Source organism: Rutidosis leptorrhynchoides, chromosome 5 (genome assembly GCF_046630445.1).
Source record: "Rutidosis leptorrhynchoides isolate AG116_Rl617_1_P2 chromosome 5, CSIRO_AGI_Rlap_v1, whole genome shotgun sequence".
Classification (NCBI taxonomy): domain Eukaryota; kingdom Viridiplantae; phylum Streptophyta; class Magnoliopsida; order Asterales; family Asteraceae; genus Rutidosis; species Rutidosis leptorrhynchoides.
Window position 1 is genome coordinate 354119789 of NC_092337.1, and position 18196 is coordinate 354137984.

General features: G+C 34.4%; 1 protein-coding gene across 4 annotated transcripts; it reads right to left on the bottom strand.

The window, feature by feature from the left end:
• Positions 1-5516: 5516 nt before the first annotated feature.
• LOC139847040 (AT-rich interactive domain-containing protein 2-like) lies at positions 5517-8212 on the bottom strand. Of its 4 annotated transcripts, none has more exons than XM_071836637.1 (3): positions 7838-8212; positions 7027-7102; positions 5517-6726 (listed from the first exon to the last, which is right to left on the bottom strand). In XM_071836637.1, exons 2-3 carry the CDS (start codon positions 7094-7096, stop codon positions 5747-5749), a joined length of 1050 nt encoding a protein of 349 aa, XP_071692738.1. In that variant the 5' UTR covers positions 7097-7102; positions 7838-8212; the 3' UTR covers positions 5517-5746. The 4 variants fall into 4 exon arrangements, with proteins under 4 accessions (XP_071692738.1, XP_071692740.1, XP_071692739.1 ...); XM_071836639.1 differs by lacking the exon at positions 7838-8212 and adding an exon at positions 7309-7816; XM_071836638.1 differs by lacking the exon at positions 7838-8212 and adding an exon at positions 7155-7268 and having other exon boundaries at positions 7027-7120.
• Positions 8213-18196: the final 9984 nt, after the last annotated feature.

The following is an 18196-nucleotide window of genomic DNA, read 5'->3' on the forward strand; positions in this document are numbered from 1 at the left end:
AACGAACATATATTTCATAGCATTATCCTTCAAGAAAGGTGAAGACAAGTGATATTCGTTTAAATATTAAAAGGTGAAGACAAAAGACAGATTCGACGATTTGAAGACGCAAATGACCAAAACGCTAAAAAGTACAAAATACAATCAAAGTGGTTCAATTTATTGATAAGAAACGTTTAAAAGTTACAAGAGTACAAGCCGCAAAACGCAAAGTACAAGATATTAAATTGTACGCAAGGACGTTCGAAAATCCAGAACCGGGACATGAACCAACTATCAACGCGCGACGCAACGGAGCTAAAATTACAAGTCAACAATGCACAAGAATATAATATAATATATAATTAATTATATAAAATTATATATATTATATTATATATTAAATAAATACGCGCAGCCCACGTTTTGGAATCATTGTGTGCAGGAAAAGGCTGCCATGCGATCGCATGGCCATCCTGCCTAAATCCCATGTGATCGCATGACACACTGTAGCATGTCAGGTCCTATAAATTGAAGCGTTTGGTCGACGAATTTTTACACCTTTTTCTATCTATCTATCTACGATATATTTATATTTATATTTTTTAATTTTAATTTTAATTTAAGTTTAATAATAATAAGGTTATAGTGGCGAATGTTTTAAGTTTGTAAATCGAAACTCTGTCCGTGTAACGCTACGCTATTAATACTCATTGTAAGTTATGTTTAACCTTTTTAAATTAATGTCTAGTAGTTAAGTTATTATTATGCTTATTTAAATCGAAGTAATCATGATATTGAGCTAAATATTTAAGACGGGGTTATTGGGCTTTGGACCATAATTGGGTTTGGACAAAAGATCGACACTTGTGGAAATTAGACTATGGGCTATTAATGGGCTTTATATTAACTAAACGATACCTCGTTAATTTAATATAAAGGTTACAATTTGACGTATCTATAAATAACCACATACGCTTAATCGGGTACGGTGGGCGGGATATTTATAAATACAAATTATTGTTCATTTGACCGGACACGGGGATGGATTAATAGTCAATGGACTCGTTGAAACAGGGGTGGATTACATTCAAGGGTAATTGGTGTAATTGTTAACAAAGTATTAAAACCTTGGACTACACGCAGTCGATAATCTGGTGTATTCATTAAAGAAAGTATTAAGACCTTATTACAGTTCGAATTCCTAATTAGTTGGAATATTTGACTTCGGGTATAAGGATAATTTGACGAAGATCCTCGCACTTTATATTTATGACTGATGAACTATTATGGACAAAACCGTATGGACATATCGAATAATCCAGGACAAAGGACAATTAACCCATGGTAATAAATTAAAATCAATAAATCGAACATCATGATTACGAAAGTTTAAATAAGCATAATTCCTTTATTTTATATCTCATCGTACTTTTAATTATCGCAATTTTATTTATCGTCATTTTATTTATCGCACTTTTAATTATCGCAATTTTATTATCGTCATTTACTTTACGCTTTAAATTAAGTCATTTGAATATTTAATATTTTACATTAGGTTTTAATTGCGACTTAAGACATAAAATCGACAAACCGGTCATTAAACGGTAAAACCCCTTTTTTATAATAATGCTACTTATATATATATTTATATACAAATATAGTTTAAAATAAAATATAGCGTTAAACTTGGCTAGCTCCCTGCCGAACGAACCTGACTTACTAAAAACTACACTACTCTACGATTAGGTACACTGCCTATAGTGTTGTAGCAAGGTTTAGATATATCCACTCTATAAATAAATAAATAAATAACTTGTGTAAAATTGTATCGTATTTAATAGTATTTCGTAGTAAAAATATAACTATTTCGTATACACCTCGCATAACATCAACATGCGTGGGTCCTAGGGATCATTTGGGCCGAATACTACTGAAGCACTGCTTCGTTGGTTCTATGCGCATAAATGACAGCCTTTAGAATAATCCACATATATTCATAGGCCCTACATTATCTACTTCTATTTCTTTTTGGAGGCCTACATTTATTTTCAATTGTACGTGTTCTTTATTTTAATGCTAATATTTTTTTTGAGTAAGCAAGGAAATACCCTTACGAACAAGCACATTGGCTCTCTCATAGAAGGTAAAACCTCAGGTAATAAGTCCTCCGAACGGAAGAACTCATACCGAGTGAATTTAATACTTATTTCACCAGAACAAATTATACGGAGTAAATGAATTGCATACTTATAATCCTTTTTCAAATATTCAAATTTAATCTAGAAAATAAAAAAGGATCTCATACACAAAAATCTTTTCTCCAACTCTTAAAAACCACATATGTCAAACTTTCATTACACTCTCTCGTATTAACATCTCCGTGACTCATCATTCGTCATCATCTTTTCGACCGGTCGAGTGTGTGGTTGTTGTCGTTTCGGTGGTCTTGTTGCCCGAACCATCGGTTTTGATAGCACTGGTAGAATTGGTGGTTTCATACTTATGAAGATAGTCCCCGGCTTGGTCCACATACTTTCCCACCCCGGTTTTCTCATCAACCACTCCATAGCTGGATGCCGCGTCAATTATATCTGCCGCGGCGCCAGCTATTTTTCCCTTGTCGGTTTCCTTACCCATAACGGCATCGGACACCACCTTAGCACTTGCCATGAGCTCGGAATTAGATGGTTTTGAATTGTTGTTTTTGGAATCGTCTTCCATTGTTTTGTTTTATTAATTATATTATATATTATATAGGTGAGCAAATTTTGTTAATAGAGGTGATGCATGAAAGGATGTATATATAGGGGTTGTTAATATTGGTTGTGGATGCGTAAGTCAAGCTTTGACGAATACGTGTTGATGTATGAGGTGAGGGTAATAGAATTAAAATGTACGTAGAAGGAAATGAAGTTGAACGGTAATCGTAATGATTACTAAAAATGGAACTAGTTTAATTTGTTACGGAGTTAAATTTAAGCGAAGGGGCACTTTTTGAAAATTTAGAATTAGCGATGGCTTTTTGACGACCAATATTTTCGGCTCAAGGTTCTGACGGTTTTTTGATGAATTTCCAAAAATACAACAACAATAACAACAACAAAACTCAATATCACATGAGTGACGTGTGGGGATGTAAGATGTAGACAATCCTTCTCCTATCCAAGAATAAAAACAAGTCATTGATCCACCCAGAGCGAAAAACTTCTCAAAAGTAGAGAAAGTTATCCCTTTCTCTATTTGACGGATAAAGAGATTGTTTTCCGAGTGACTTCCTGCCAATAAGTAGGAAATTAAAAAAAAAAAAAAAAAAGACGCCATAAAAATGGTGGAATCAAATTTCCATGAGTTTTAAATCCTGCCTGGAATTCAATTTAGACTCTAAACGACAGTTAAGACGCCAATAAATCTACGATTGCTGTTGACTCAACAAATACAACCGGTAATTAATTTATCATGTATTAGCGACAATTTAGAAACGAATGAGCTACGGAAAGGCATCCTTCAATAATTCATCCCTAAATATAAGGTTTCTCGACCGATTTACGATAGGCGAATTTAATAACGATTCCTCTGTCTCATATCAATAGTCCGATATTTTATTTTGGGTTGTCTCAAATTAATAGTCAACGTTCATAAATAAATAAGAATAATAAGGTAAAGTTCTCGAATACTCTTAAATTCTACATATAAGAAAATATAATTAAGTTAAAAGTAAAGAAAAATTACAATGTAATGATAAAATTTATTAAACGGTGTGTTTTTTTGTCTGAAACCTATTAATATGGGACGGATAGAATACATATTGCCTTTTTATTGCCATCCCAAATCCGTCGGACACGTATAACATTTGAGATATATTTCCTATGGACGTTTAAGAAGGTTTGCATAAAATATCAATAAAGAAACAAATAATATAATTTTCCCCGGTTCGTCGAAAAATTTTAATTTTAGCGACGGATTTCTAACGAACTTTTTAATTGATTTTTAAAAATATATATATAAGTTACCAGGTTTCGTGCTCGGGGAACTTGATTATACGAGGTTTACCCTCTACCGGAAGCCAATGTGCTCGTTCATATGGATATTTATTTGCTAATTTAATTTTAGCTTTTCCCATTTAAAAATAATATATAAGGCCATCACAGAGTGTAGGTAGAAAGAGACAGCAAACAACGGAGGAGATGCGTGAAGTACATGAAACATTTATCAAACTTTCGTGCTTGAACAATGCGAGAAGCGTCTTCAAAAAGAAGTCGAGTGTGGTAAAGTTGTGACAGAAGAAGTTAGGAAGGGAATGTGTAAGTAGTTGATCGAAATTATGAAGCATCTACCAAACTTCCTGCTTGAAAATCTTATATTATCTAATCTTAAATATGCTATTTCGTTCTTTGTTTGTAGATGTTATGTTGTTTTAGTATGCTACAATTATTTTGGACAACGAAAGATGATTATGTATGGATACTTGTGATGTTTTATACAATTCGGTGTTGTTGGGAATATTTTGTTTTGATTTAGGTATCAATGGAACTGGCTGGGGAAAAACAGGCAAAAAAACGTAGAAACAAGGAATTTTTGAAAAAATTATTTGATGAAAAAATGTATAATTAGTGAAGTATTTAGGATGGCAATTTTCGTATCCGTCAGCAATAATTGCTCGTATTATTGCTCATTATGCCATCGAAAATGCATCGTTAATCAAACTGTCTCAAAATCTATCAGAAGTCGACTTTTGGACAGATTTTTTTAACGATTGTAAATGTCAATAACCGTTCACATGACAAGTGAGAACTAGGAGGACCATTAACATAAAAACTGCTTTAAACCTATATGTGAAATTTTGTACATACGACGTGATCATCCCTATAACTTTGTCAAATGACGGGTGTTGCACCTACTCAGGGTCGTCCCGTCAATTCTCATTTTTCATATGGACCATGTTCAATCAACAAAAAATAGGCATTTTTGTATACAAAAGTTTTAACTATATGTACGAATAAGTTCAGTATACACTAAAAAATATGGTTAAGTACTAACATCATAGGCCCCTTTGAATTATGGGGCATGTGCGAACGCACGTGTTGCACGTCTTCAAATCCGCCCCTACACCTACTTTCCCATTTAAGAAGTTGGCCATGGGTTCTTTCGATTAGAATAACCGTAACTTTCACCTGATTGACCAAAGTCAACCTCATTCAACCCACATTATCCTGGTTTATAAAGATCTAACGGCAACTTGAACCCATGGACAAAAGCCAGAGAGTAACCAGATTCCAAATTTCCAATTGGTAATGTCAACATAAAAGGTGTCTCCAGAGAGAGAAAAATTTTGAAGTTCCCAAATTTTTTAAACGCTTATATGATAACCCATTTATTTATTTATTTATTTTTGAACAGCTGAAATGATAACCCATTTATTGATATAGAATATTATTGACACAAAGAAATAAAAATTATATATTGAAAAATTTAACTACTATAAAGATCATTTTATTTATCAAAGATAAACTTGTAAATTAACTGGGCGACCCTGGTCACATATAAATTATCTCAAAACTAAAATCAAAACCCAACAAAAATAATGTACATAAGTAAAAAAAAAAAAATGGAAACTGAAACAAACTCATGTCGCGTAACAAACATATCCTACCAAAATTTGGACTAACGGGGTAACGTTATCGCCCTTTATGACACCTAATTATTTCATAAATAATAAACGATGTGACTCATCTTTTGTTAACTCTGTATTCAGCTCTGTTTCTTACTACCCTTCAATTGTATGATCCTTAGTCTCATCCACAATACCAGATGAGTTTACATCACCTTCCTTACACAAATTGTTCTCAAGAAATTGATCATTGATGACATCATTATCATCATAACTTCGGCCAACGCCAACATCATCATCATGATCACCAACTACCAAATCATCATCTTCCCCAAAACTCCCACCATAACTTCCCCGCCATTCATCATCATCACTATCAATGTCCAGAATATGCGATCTGTTCTGAACAGCTCGTCTACGCAAAATAAACACATTGAAATAATAACTCACGAGTTCCTTCTTCGTTCGATAAGGAAACACAATTGCAAGTTGCTTCCAAAACGAATTCCCAATCGATGAAGGATTCGAATAAACAACTCGATGAAATAATCTTTGTTCTTCTTCAGTCCACATCAGCGCAACTTCTTCCCCCATATCAACCATTCCCATTTCAACAAATATTTCATCCCCGAAACATTTTCTTAAACGTAATCGCGCTTCCTTAACATGAGCCTGCACGCACCTAATCGAACCACCATCCAAACACTCGCAGTAGGTTTTATTATCCGAATCAACAACGGAAAGCGCTACCGTAGTCACACAACGTCCCAGAAAACGTTCGATTCCTCCTTTGTCCTTATAAACTGTAGCAAACTTTGGGTCGTATTCAGGAACATCAGCCTGCTGATCTGGACCAATAGGAATAGTTTTCCTGGGAGACGCATTTAATAAAGACAAGTATATATCATCGTAATGAAAAATTTGACGTCTCGGAAACGTGTATCCGAAATAATCGGAGAAAAAATTATTAGGGAGCACGGGCCCCGGCATGACATCATCTTCACCGGCTTCGATTCCGGTTACCAATGGTAATGGAGAGTTGATTTTTAACTCGTTGTAAACCATATGAGGGACAGAAATGTCATTTTCACTTTCCTCGTTGTCACGTTTATGGAAGTATTTACGTTCAGCTTCACCTATTCAAGGCAGAGTCAAAACCGAATCAGATTAAACAGAAGCAGGACATGTAGAAATGTTCTTACAAAAGAAGCAATTAGTTTAATCTCTTTTTCAAACAGATTGTAGACAAATAACCTGTCAGAATGCACCACCAGACTAACTAGCAGATGAAATACTTGATACTTCAAAAGGTCAAAAGGCAATGCAGATAACAGAGGATTATACAAAATGTGATATAATTAACCTTCTTGAGCCCTCCAATTGTAACATTTTGAAATGTTTCAAGAGATAATTATTTTAAAAAGAAGGTTTATTACCAAAATCGACATGTTTTGGGTACTTGATAAACTCCTGAAGATCTTCATCAAAGGCCCGTTTGGTTCCCATCACAGCCTGCAATAATATGTATAGGTAAGATATATTGATAACTTAATAATATGTATAGGTAAGATATATTGATAACTTAATGTAAGAAAATTAGATATAACTTTGAAGCTATCATATTAGTCAAGTACCGAAAACCTCAAGTCTTTACGAGTCTAACGAATTATACTGAACAAAGGATGAAACAACAAATATAATATGTGTCCTTAACGTACATAAAAATGCACCAAACTATCTGCACAATTGATAGAAAACAAATTCACAAAATAGAAGGGACCAAAAATCAAACATCCGGCTGGTTTTCCTATATCAACACAAAGCTGTTAGTATTCTATACATTTCGGCTGAAACTTACAGAACCATTCACTTATATTCACATCATTAATTTTCATGCAGACATGGTATGTTGATGCTCATTGGCACCAAACACATTCTCCAATATGTAGATTCAATTTCAAAACTTAGAGGAAAAATATATTCTAACTGATAATTGAAACTGAAACAAATTTCAGAATAACAAATGACACAAATTTCTTAACTAATACAAACAAATTTCAAATTCAGCCACACAAGTGCCAAATTCATTAATTGGACTTAATTTCAGGTAAAAAAACAGCTAATTTAATAAAATAATAAAATCCCCAATTATTCTTCAAACCCTAACCCTAAGAAATTATAATATGCGTAAATCAATCAATATTCAATCGAAAGAATCAATGAAACCTAATTTACGAGCATACTTACCGAAACCCTCAACCAATTTACGAAGAAAACAATAAATTTTACAACCCGAACGCGTGAAAGCCCTAGATATAAATTACGACATGAAAACTACAATTTACGATCAATTCATATAGGGCTATTTGTCATCGTGAAAAATAGAGTACGAATATATGACGGATCCAGGTGGAAAATGATTAATTTGAATATTGAACGACGAACCCTAACCCTAAAATTCGTTCCAAAAAAAAACGAAATTGATCAAAATTTGATAGATTAGCATAGGGAAAAGAATATAACAAATAAAAAAAATACAAATTAAATGACGATTTGGAAAAAAAAAAATGGAAATCAAAGATCGAAGTGAAAGAGATTCCAAGGAATACGATGAACAGAGGGACGAATGGATACGGTTCTTTTTTTATTTAAGGAACGGTTCGGGTATTTAACCGGTTTGGCAGATTAAACCGGATACTGTGCACATATCACTTTACTCCAAAAGGGAGGTGGGTATCAAACATATCATTTTTTGAGATATTAATTTTTTGTCTTTTTAGAAAGGGAGATAATTCTCACACACACTTTTTTAATTCTCACATATCTATTTTAACTTTTTACTCTTCTAATAATAATCAATTGGTGTGTGAGGATCAAAAAAGTGTGTGTGAGAATCATCCCCCTTTTAAAAAGTTGCAAATTTACTCAATTATAATTATATTATAATTATAAATAAATAAATACATTCAATATACTATTCTTAATATTATTATATTACTAAAATCTATTTTTTTAAAAATAACCCTCAACTTTGATCAAAATACAAATCAACCCCCAAAACTATGAATTCACTTCTTCAAAATAACCACTCAACTTTGCTCAAAATACAAATCGAATGACCCCCAACTTTGGTCAAAATACAAATCGGCCCCCCAACCAAAAATTTTCAAAATAAAAAAAAATCTTATGGGACATATCTTCTTGCTCGCCGCGAGTTAAATTTCCCCAATAATACCGTTGAACTCGAAATAATTTTACGAACACAACAAAACTAACTACTCACAAAACAGATGCCTTTTAAAAAATGTCAAATGGTTTGGGTCACCTTTCATACACATTGTTTTTTTCCCAAACACTTGATTTTCAATTAGGGCTTGCTTTGGAGTTCCGCTGCGAAGCGCGGGCTCCTTAACTTGTTGTAATCAAGACGCAATTCGGTTCTTGTGTGTCTCCGAATCGCGTACCACATGCTCAAGTGCTAACCAGTACGAGCTTCGTAATACGCAAGTCGCTAGCTGGTACTAGCGTGTTGCGGCTTGCGTCTAAGTAGCAGTTTGATATTTAATTCGAAGAAGACTAGTTTATAACCCGCGCATTCGCGGGATTTCTTCATAGGAAGTTATAAAATAAAATATGTTTGTTGTCACATTTATGTGAATGATCAAACAAATATTAGTTCAATATAAAAAAGATGCAAACTTACGGATTTTCATTTTGGAGTAGAAACTAACGGATTTCATTTTGGAGTAGAAACTAAAAAATAAAAAAGATACAATGCGTTTGCAAGTATCAATATCTATTTAGTTAAAAAAACTAAAATAGAAAAATATCTTGGTTGAGGTTGTGATTGCCAACGGGTTAATGTGATTGATAGGGAATTTAACTAACGTAAACGAAACAAACTACACAACGATACGAACAGAATACAAACAACCTAAACAACATCGACACAAACACAAGGAAAGGAAATCCTAAAAGAGCATGTGATTATTGATACACGATTGTTACTTCTCGCATGTCTTCCATCTTTGGTATCTTCAAAGATGCTAGACATTTGACAGCCTTTGAAGTGATAATTTTTTTTTTTTTTTTTTTTTTTAGGTTTAAACATACTCTGTATATAATACAATCTCTACGAAATATACACATAAAACATTGATTAAATACCAAGTCAATGCCTTAGAATCCATTTAAATGGACAGAGAAGTAACATGACTGCAAAAGAATAAAAGTGTACTACTCTGTAAACCGTCTTAGAACTATTATAAGTTTAACCGTCATTGAACTATTATAAGTTAATATATGCATACTTGTGGTAATCAACCTATGTCTACAAGTATAATGAGGCTGCAAAAACAATATCCCTCTTGATCTTTAAAATTGATTCTTCAAACTTGGCTTTGAGTTCAACTTTCCCAACTAATTTTGCTGCCAATATTAACCGCTGAAAAATTTCTTCCATTCAATTGATAACCTTTTATGAAACTACCTTCAAAAACATGTGTGATTTCCATTATTTCATAAACTCGGACCCTTTTTTGCACATGAATAAACCGCTACCATAATATCAGAGTATGAAATGAACTAACAGAAGTATTTAGATCAATTTCAACCCGTCAAGACAGATAAGACGATTATAATGTTTAGTTTAAATCATACAATTTTTCCATGGCAATAATAAACTGACATCATATTAAAATTTCATTATCACCCCCGGATTTTTTGTCGCTACGGGATTTAGCTATGTACAGGTAGTAAGTCATTTACTACTAACCGGGTCACGGGTCAATATGGGTTGTATTTTATCCCATCGCAAACTGTAAATGAAATCTTTTAGCTACAAGCAGAAAATGGGGCTAGTGGATTGAAAGCTTCCCGAACTCTATATTGAATCCGGACCTACTAGCTTTTTTGATTCAATAGTGTCAAATTATAATGGTAGTCGTATTGTTTTTGTAACCATAATGACGCAAAACACAACTTAAAACGGACATGAAATTGTAACCAGCAAATTCACCCCGAACAGGCCCGATTTCGACCAGTCAAACAACCCATTTTGACGTCTGAAAGACCTTTATGAAATAAAAGTTGGTTTAAAGAAAAAATTAAGCTAATAGAATCTAACCTTGAACGGTTGCACCCTTCTTGAGATATATTGGAATTGTATAAAGAGCATGTTCAGTTCTTCCTGAGCTTTTGAGCATATCTATAAGCTTTTCTTGGCATACAAATCAATATAAGAGAGAGATGACTTCTTTTATCTTTTTGTCTTCGAAACACCATTAATCATGAGCTCTGTTAAAACTAATTTATCTGCACTGCTAATTTCACATGCAACGTTTTCGTTCAACTCCACAACGTCTGAACTCAAAAATCTGCATCATATATCAGATGATGTTGGAACTAAACAAAATAAGTAGATGCTAACTTTGAAACCAATGTGGAGGACATCTCAAAGAACCCTCATTTAGGTTACCTGCAACAGAATGATACACCAGCCTATGGCGTGCGTGTACAGGAGGACCCGATAAGAACATACAATGGCAAGTTTAAGGATCCTTTCCAACCCGTCCACCTGCACACACACACACAATGAAGACGTATAATAAAGTATAATAAAGTTGTTGGTCCCTTGATAACAACAGGAGTATTGTAGAGGGGGTGAATACAATTCCTTTTAAAATAACTTAACAGTTAAACACGATTAGTATTCAAGCATGCAAATAAATAGAGTCACAGGTAATTTTCAACAGTTATTCTTTATTGATTGAATCACAAAGAATCACAACTATCCTTGGCGGAATGATAGTTGGTTGATACAGATTACCTAGATTATAGCTAAGAGGTAAACTAACAGCTATTACACGTTTTGACTCTATAAAAATAAACCCACACCACTAGTTGTTACAATAGTGGATACAACAATTTATAGTAGTCCTATTAACCGTGTAATGGTTCTATTGTCCACTGGTACATAGGATATCTGTACTTGTGGGGACAACTACATCAGAGAGCATGCTCTCCTCTTTCCTCTTTGGTAGCTATTGGCAGGAACACCCCAATTCGGTTTGGCACCACTATTTGATTATACAAATAGAATGTTGTGTTCCCTAGGTGTTGACAAAGTATAACCCATGTCTGCACATGCGTTAAACTTCTGCATTCCCATGTGGTCTTGTAAGGTCACTTATCAGCCGCCGACACGTGTCCTTTTCTGTTCAACTTTGTCTTAGACTTCTGTTGAATAGTACCATTGATGTAGACCACTCGGGAAACTACTATGCTTATAATGGAGCATAGCTGTCTTGTGTAGTAAGCTGCATTCCAGCTGTGCTGGTTCTTCATTGCTGAGCCACTTCATGTTCTTGATTTGCTGAGTACACATCCTGTGCTAATTGAAGAACACTGTCTACCTTGTGCTGGTAGACTGAGCGGCAAACTAAACACTCGACACAGCAATATCTGCTGTCTATACACAAACAAACTTGTGCTGACTGAACATAACATTTTAGTGCAAATAAATTACAGTTTTGTCATAATTAAATCCTTAATTATTTTGGGGACTCAACAATCTCCCCCTATTTGATGATGACAAAAACTATGAAAACCCTATATGCCTTTGACATGTTGGAATATCCCAAGAATATATCTTCATCAGCATTGGCATCAAACTTGCCCAGCTGATCCCTATTGTTTAGAATGAAACAGGGAGTGCCAAATACATGAAGAAATGAGATTGAGGGTTTTCTTCCTTTGAGAACTTCATAAGCAGTTTTCTGATGTCTTTTCACTATTAAAGATCTATTCTGGGTAAAACATGCAGTGTTCACAGCTTCTGCCCAATATGAATTTTTCAGCCCAGACTCAGCTAACATAGATCTTGCTGCTTCAATGAGAGTTCAGTTTTTTCTTTCTGCAACACCATTTTGTTGAGGTGTTCTCACAGCAGAAAAGTTCTGTGAAATACCTTTATCAGCACAAAATTCTTCTAATGTAGCATTTCGGAATTCTGTACCATGATCACTTCTTAGCTGTTTCACCAGTTGCCCATTTAAAAGCTCCATTCTTTTAATAAAATTGATAATTTCATCGGCAGCTTCACTCTTTTGCTTCAAAAAGAATACCCAGGTGTATCTGGAATATTCATCAACAATAACCAGTGTATACTTCTTCCCACTACAGCTGGCCACATTAACATGACCAAAAAGATCCATATGAAGTAAATGAAATGGTTTCTCAACAGATGAGATTTGCTTTGATTTGAATGAGGCATGGTGATGTTTCCCTTTTTCACAACCAGGACACAATCTGTCCTGTTAGCCCCAATTCCAGGGTCCGATCGGTTTATATTAAGTGTTTATGGGTTTTGGTAGTGAAGATGTACAAGAACTAGCATGAGAGATAATTGAGAGAATAATATTAAGATTACACACACTAGTTAACTCAACTTATTACAAATGAGAGTGGGAGGTTGCTTTTATACTAGCAACCTCCAAGTGGTAACATGACATGGTAAGTTACATTTACCATGGTTAAACTAACTAATAACATAACAAGTAAACTACCTATTACATTAAAACTAACTAAAACCGCATGCCACAAATAATAGACAATATTCATTGTCAACAATCTCCCCCTTGGCATGGGGTTTTCAAAACAGTGTTAGTTGTCAATAGTTTTCCCTTTGTCAACAGTCTTCCCTTTAATTATCAGCAATTAGTCCTTGGCGAGGGGTTTTCAAAAGATGTAACTCTCCCATGATCATGCTCTTGCAGTTTCTTGTGCAGCCTTCTTCTGGTCATTGATTTCGGTTTGAAGCTATGAAGCTTTTGTTGCTATCAGCTTTGAACACGAACTTTTACACATAGACTGAGTTTGATCTGGGAGTGTTATGGTTGATTTGTTTTGTCTTCTTCTTTAGTTCTGGGGATGAGGTCTTGATCTTTGACTTTCGACCATCTTTGTGAATTGAAAACAGTTTGATATGATCTTGTGTAAACCTCTTTTGCTCCCCCTCAAATGTTGAGTCGTCTTTTTCGTGACCGTGATTGGTTTGATTTTGACTCGTGTGTCATTCTCTCCGCATGATGAATATGGTGTACCGTGTTCAGCATGTGTAGCACGAATATGGCATCCCGTGTTCATCGCAAAATAGCAGAGAGAGAGCATATATGATTATCATTAGAGAGTGAATGTGTACCTGCTAAGAAGAAACAAATAGGTTAAGGTAAAAGTTTGATCCTCAGGGAAAACCGGATCTTTCAGAAACCGTTTTTGGTTTTGTAAAAATCAAGCTAATTGTTATACTAGACAGTTTTAAATCAGGCATGCTAGTTGTTACACTAGACAAGTTTTCTGAAACCAAAACTGTTTCCGGATTTGGGGACCTCACCGGTATTGGTAGGTCCAAGTTTAACCTTGGTGGATGTTGAGGATGACTGGTCACCGAAGTTCTAGTCGGCGTTAGCAAGCTATACACCTCCATGATTGAAGTATCATGGGACTTTTGTGCGACTATGTCGCTCTCGGTTATACTAAGTCTTCCAACTATACCTAACACTGCATTGGTGTCGGTAGAAATCAATGTAATGTAGGAAGATGTTACATCGCGTCCTGAAGTCATTGATATGTCATGAGGTGACACATCTCTTTCAGTTGTTACACTCTCTAAGGAGTGTGTGTTATCAGGCTTAAAGGCTGATTGATCGTTAAGGTGATCATCCTTCCGGAGGTCTGATAAATCTACCAAGGTAAGCCTAAACATTGTCATATTGCCTCTCCGTTGAACTAGACAGATCTCCCTCATCAAGATAAGTCTGACCTCTGGACCCTGTTTGACGCTGTTTGACGTTGAGGTCCCACCTTATAATTTCAATAAGGTGTTGATAGAGGATTTCCAACCGATAAGCAGGGTTCCTATTCATGTTTTTCGAAACCCCTTCGGCAGTTCGAGACACCAACCACTTAATTTGCATCAAGTTGTTGGGTCATTCCATATTTGAGGCAGTCATCTAGACACATCCTCCTGAGGCAGTCACTGGGACACATCCTCCGTCATTTGGTGACTGTTGTGGTTGAGGCAGTCTTCTAGACACATCCTCTTGAGGCAGTCACTAGGACACATCCTCCGTCATTTGGTGACTGTTGTGGTTGAGGCAGTCATCTAGACACATCCTCTTGAGGCAGTCACTAGGACACATCCTCCGTCATTTGGTGACTGTTTTGGTTGAGGCAGTCATCTAGACACATCCTCTTGAGGCAGTCACCAGGACACATCCTCCGTCATTACTGACATTTGAATCTTTAAACTCCCTCTTGATAGTTACACATTTTAGCTTTGATTTCTTGGGAGAGTTATGTGTGAAAATACTGGTTTTACACTGTTATTTGTGCAAAAGCCATTTTGATGTTTAACACCACCTTGAAGTGTGTTTGACACCACTTTGAGATGCGGGTTCTACACAGAAGTATGTAGAAGCCATTTTGGATGGAACTCATGTTGGTTTTAATCCTTTTACCCTCCCCCTCAATATATGACGTGTCATGTTTTGATAAAACCTTTATTTTCTTGGTCTTTTTCTCCCCCTCAAAATATGATTTATTTGGAACTAAAACATATTTTGCCAAATTGCTACACATAAAATATGGGTTTTGATGAGAAAGGTTGTAAGGCAGTTGAGACGCGGGCCATATAAGGTTTTGGTGAAAATCTTTGTTTCGGGTCCATTTGGATAAAACCTTCTTTGCAGTGCGGTTCCCATACAGATCTATTATGGGAACCATCATGATCTATATGGGAACCCACATTCCCTCCTTCTCTGTGACAACCCGGAAATTTCCAACCAAATTTAAACTTTAATCTTTATATGTTTCCGACACGATAAGCAATATTTGTTAAGTTAAATTGCAAGAATTTTAAACTATGTTCATACATTCATTCAACCTCGACCAAGTTCCAACGATTCACGAACCATTAAACGAATATGATTATATATGTATATGTGTATATATATTATAACTTGAAACGTAAACAAAATATTAGATTAAATACTTTATATGATTGTATCTGTTTCAAAATGTTTATCAATGAAATTAGAAGATAAGATCAAATGATTGAATTATCAGATATATTGAATTATGATTACAAGTCTCTGTTGAAAGGCCCACGTTGATTTGAGAAATCTTTCCATTTTAACAATATTCGAAAAATGGTAAAGTGATTTATAAATAAGAATAAATTGTCAATCATTGAGAACTAGACAAAGGATAGTGGAAGATTGAATCTCATAAAGACTCGATTGATCTATTTAGTTTCAAACGTACAAAAACGTTTTCAATTTAAAAAGAACTTTATTATTAAAACGTATATAACTTTTATAAATATCTAGAATCACTTTTTACAACTCATTATTTAACTAGTATGATAAAGATAACGATATTTATATTTTATTTTATTAAATATATATAACAATTTAAATTAATATTATATATATTTATACGCGTATTATACGTACATAATTTTATACTTTTACTATACTTAAACTATACCTTTACTTTATTTTTACTTTACTTTAACTTTAATAATTCACTTTAATAATTCATATTTTAATAATTCACTTTAATAATTCATACTTTAATAATTCACTTTAATAATTCATACTTTAATAATTCACTTTAATAATTCATACTTTAATAATTCACTTTAATAATTCAAAAATCTATTATAAATAGAATTCAATAGGTTTCATTATTTCATAGAAACCTGAAAATATTTTTCTCTAAACTCTCTCAATCGATGTACATATATATTTACTCCGTATTATTTCAAGATATTATTAGTATACATAAAATATTACGACGGAGTGCTGTCCGAGTGATTTCGAAATTGTTTTTCGAGTAGGATAGGATTAAGAAAATTATGGGTTATAGCTATGGAGGTGATTGAGTATGGTTCATGGGTATGCTCTTGAGGTCAATATAGTGTTTATCATTTCCGTTGCGTCTACGTACCTTTCCTGCAATATTGAATCTCAATATTGATACGTGAGTTATAGTCTCACTTTTAAAATATAATATTTTTGGGATGAGAATACATGCAGGTTTTATAAATGATTTACAAAATAGACACAAGTACGTGAAACTACATTCTATGGTTGAATTATCGAAATCGAATATGCCCCTTTTTATTAAGTCTGGTAATCTAAGAATTAGGGAACAGACACCCTAATTGAAGCGAATCCTAAAGATAGATCTATTGGGCCTAACAAACCCCATTCAAAGTACCGGATGCTTTAGTACTTCGAAATTTATATCATATCCGAAGGGTGTCCCGGAATGATGGGGATATTCTTATATATGCATCTTGTTAATGTCGGTTACCAGGTGTTCACCATATGAATGATTATTTTTGTCTCTATGCATGGGACGTATATTTATGAGAACTGGGAATGAAATTCTTGTGGTCTATTAAAATGATGAAAATAAATGATTATGATAAACTAATGAACTCACCAACCTTTTGGTTGACACTTTAAAGCATGTTTATTCTCAGGTGTTAAAGAAATCTTCCGCTGTGCATTTGCTCATTTTAAAGATATTACTTGGAGTCTTTCATAGCATATTTCGAAGAACGTTGCATTCGAGTCATTGAGTTCATCAAAGATTATTATTAAATTAATTTATAGTTGAATAGTGGATATTATGAAATGGTATGCATGCCTGTCAATTTTCGATGTAAAGAAAGATTGTCTTTTAAAAACGAATGCAATGTTTGTAAAATGTATCATATAGAGGTCAAATACCTCGCAATGTAATCAACTATTGTGAATCGTTTATAATGTATATGAACGGGTCCTTTCAGTTGGTATCAGAGCGGTGGTCTTAGCGAACCATGTCTGCATTAGTGTGTCTAACTGATAAGTCGTTAGGATGCATTAGTGAGTCTGGACTTCGACCGTGTCTGCATGTCATTCTTAGGAAATTACCTGCTTATCATTACTAGTTTAGACACGTCTTGCTACATTAATTGCATGAGTAGTGTATAGATAAAATTCATATCTTAGCGTATCTGCTAAATCATATCTTATCGTATCTGTTACTTTAAACTTTACCTGACATATCCCGTAAATTCCTCCGTAATCTACGAAATCTTTTGTTCTATATCTATGGATATCTATGTAATTAGAATACCATCCGTTAGCCAAAATCATTTCATATCGGAAAAAAAAATCCTTTATCCAATCGTATGAAATGGAATTCGTCATCAGTTCAAGTCACTCAGATTCCGAAATGGAATCCCATTCAAGCTCCGAAAGCAGTGTGACCGGAATAGATCAACCAATCAGTCATCACCTATTCTGGATGAATTGGGGATGGATTCGTAGCCTCCTCAATCATTGGAAACAAGAAGAAGGTGATCCCTTCCATCTACCACATTGCCCTCTTGACGAAGAACCTGAAGCACTTACCGGCGAACCTGTCCGAAACACCATTTTCTCGCTCATTTCCAGAGTATCTCGTTACGATTATATATTACATCAAATTTTATATTTTATTTATCCGCTCGTCCGAACCGACAATCACCCCGGTGTAATAGAAGAAGTCAAC

Coding starts and splice junctions, on each gene's coding strand:
- LOC139847040 (XM_071836637.1), bottom strand. CDS start 7,096: ATGGGAACCAAACGGGCCTTTGATGAAGATCTTCAGGAGTTTATCAAG. Junction 6,727..7,026: donor CCCAAAACATGTCGATTTTG/GTAATAAACCTT, acceptor TGCCTTGAATAG/GTGAAGCTGAACGTAAATAC.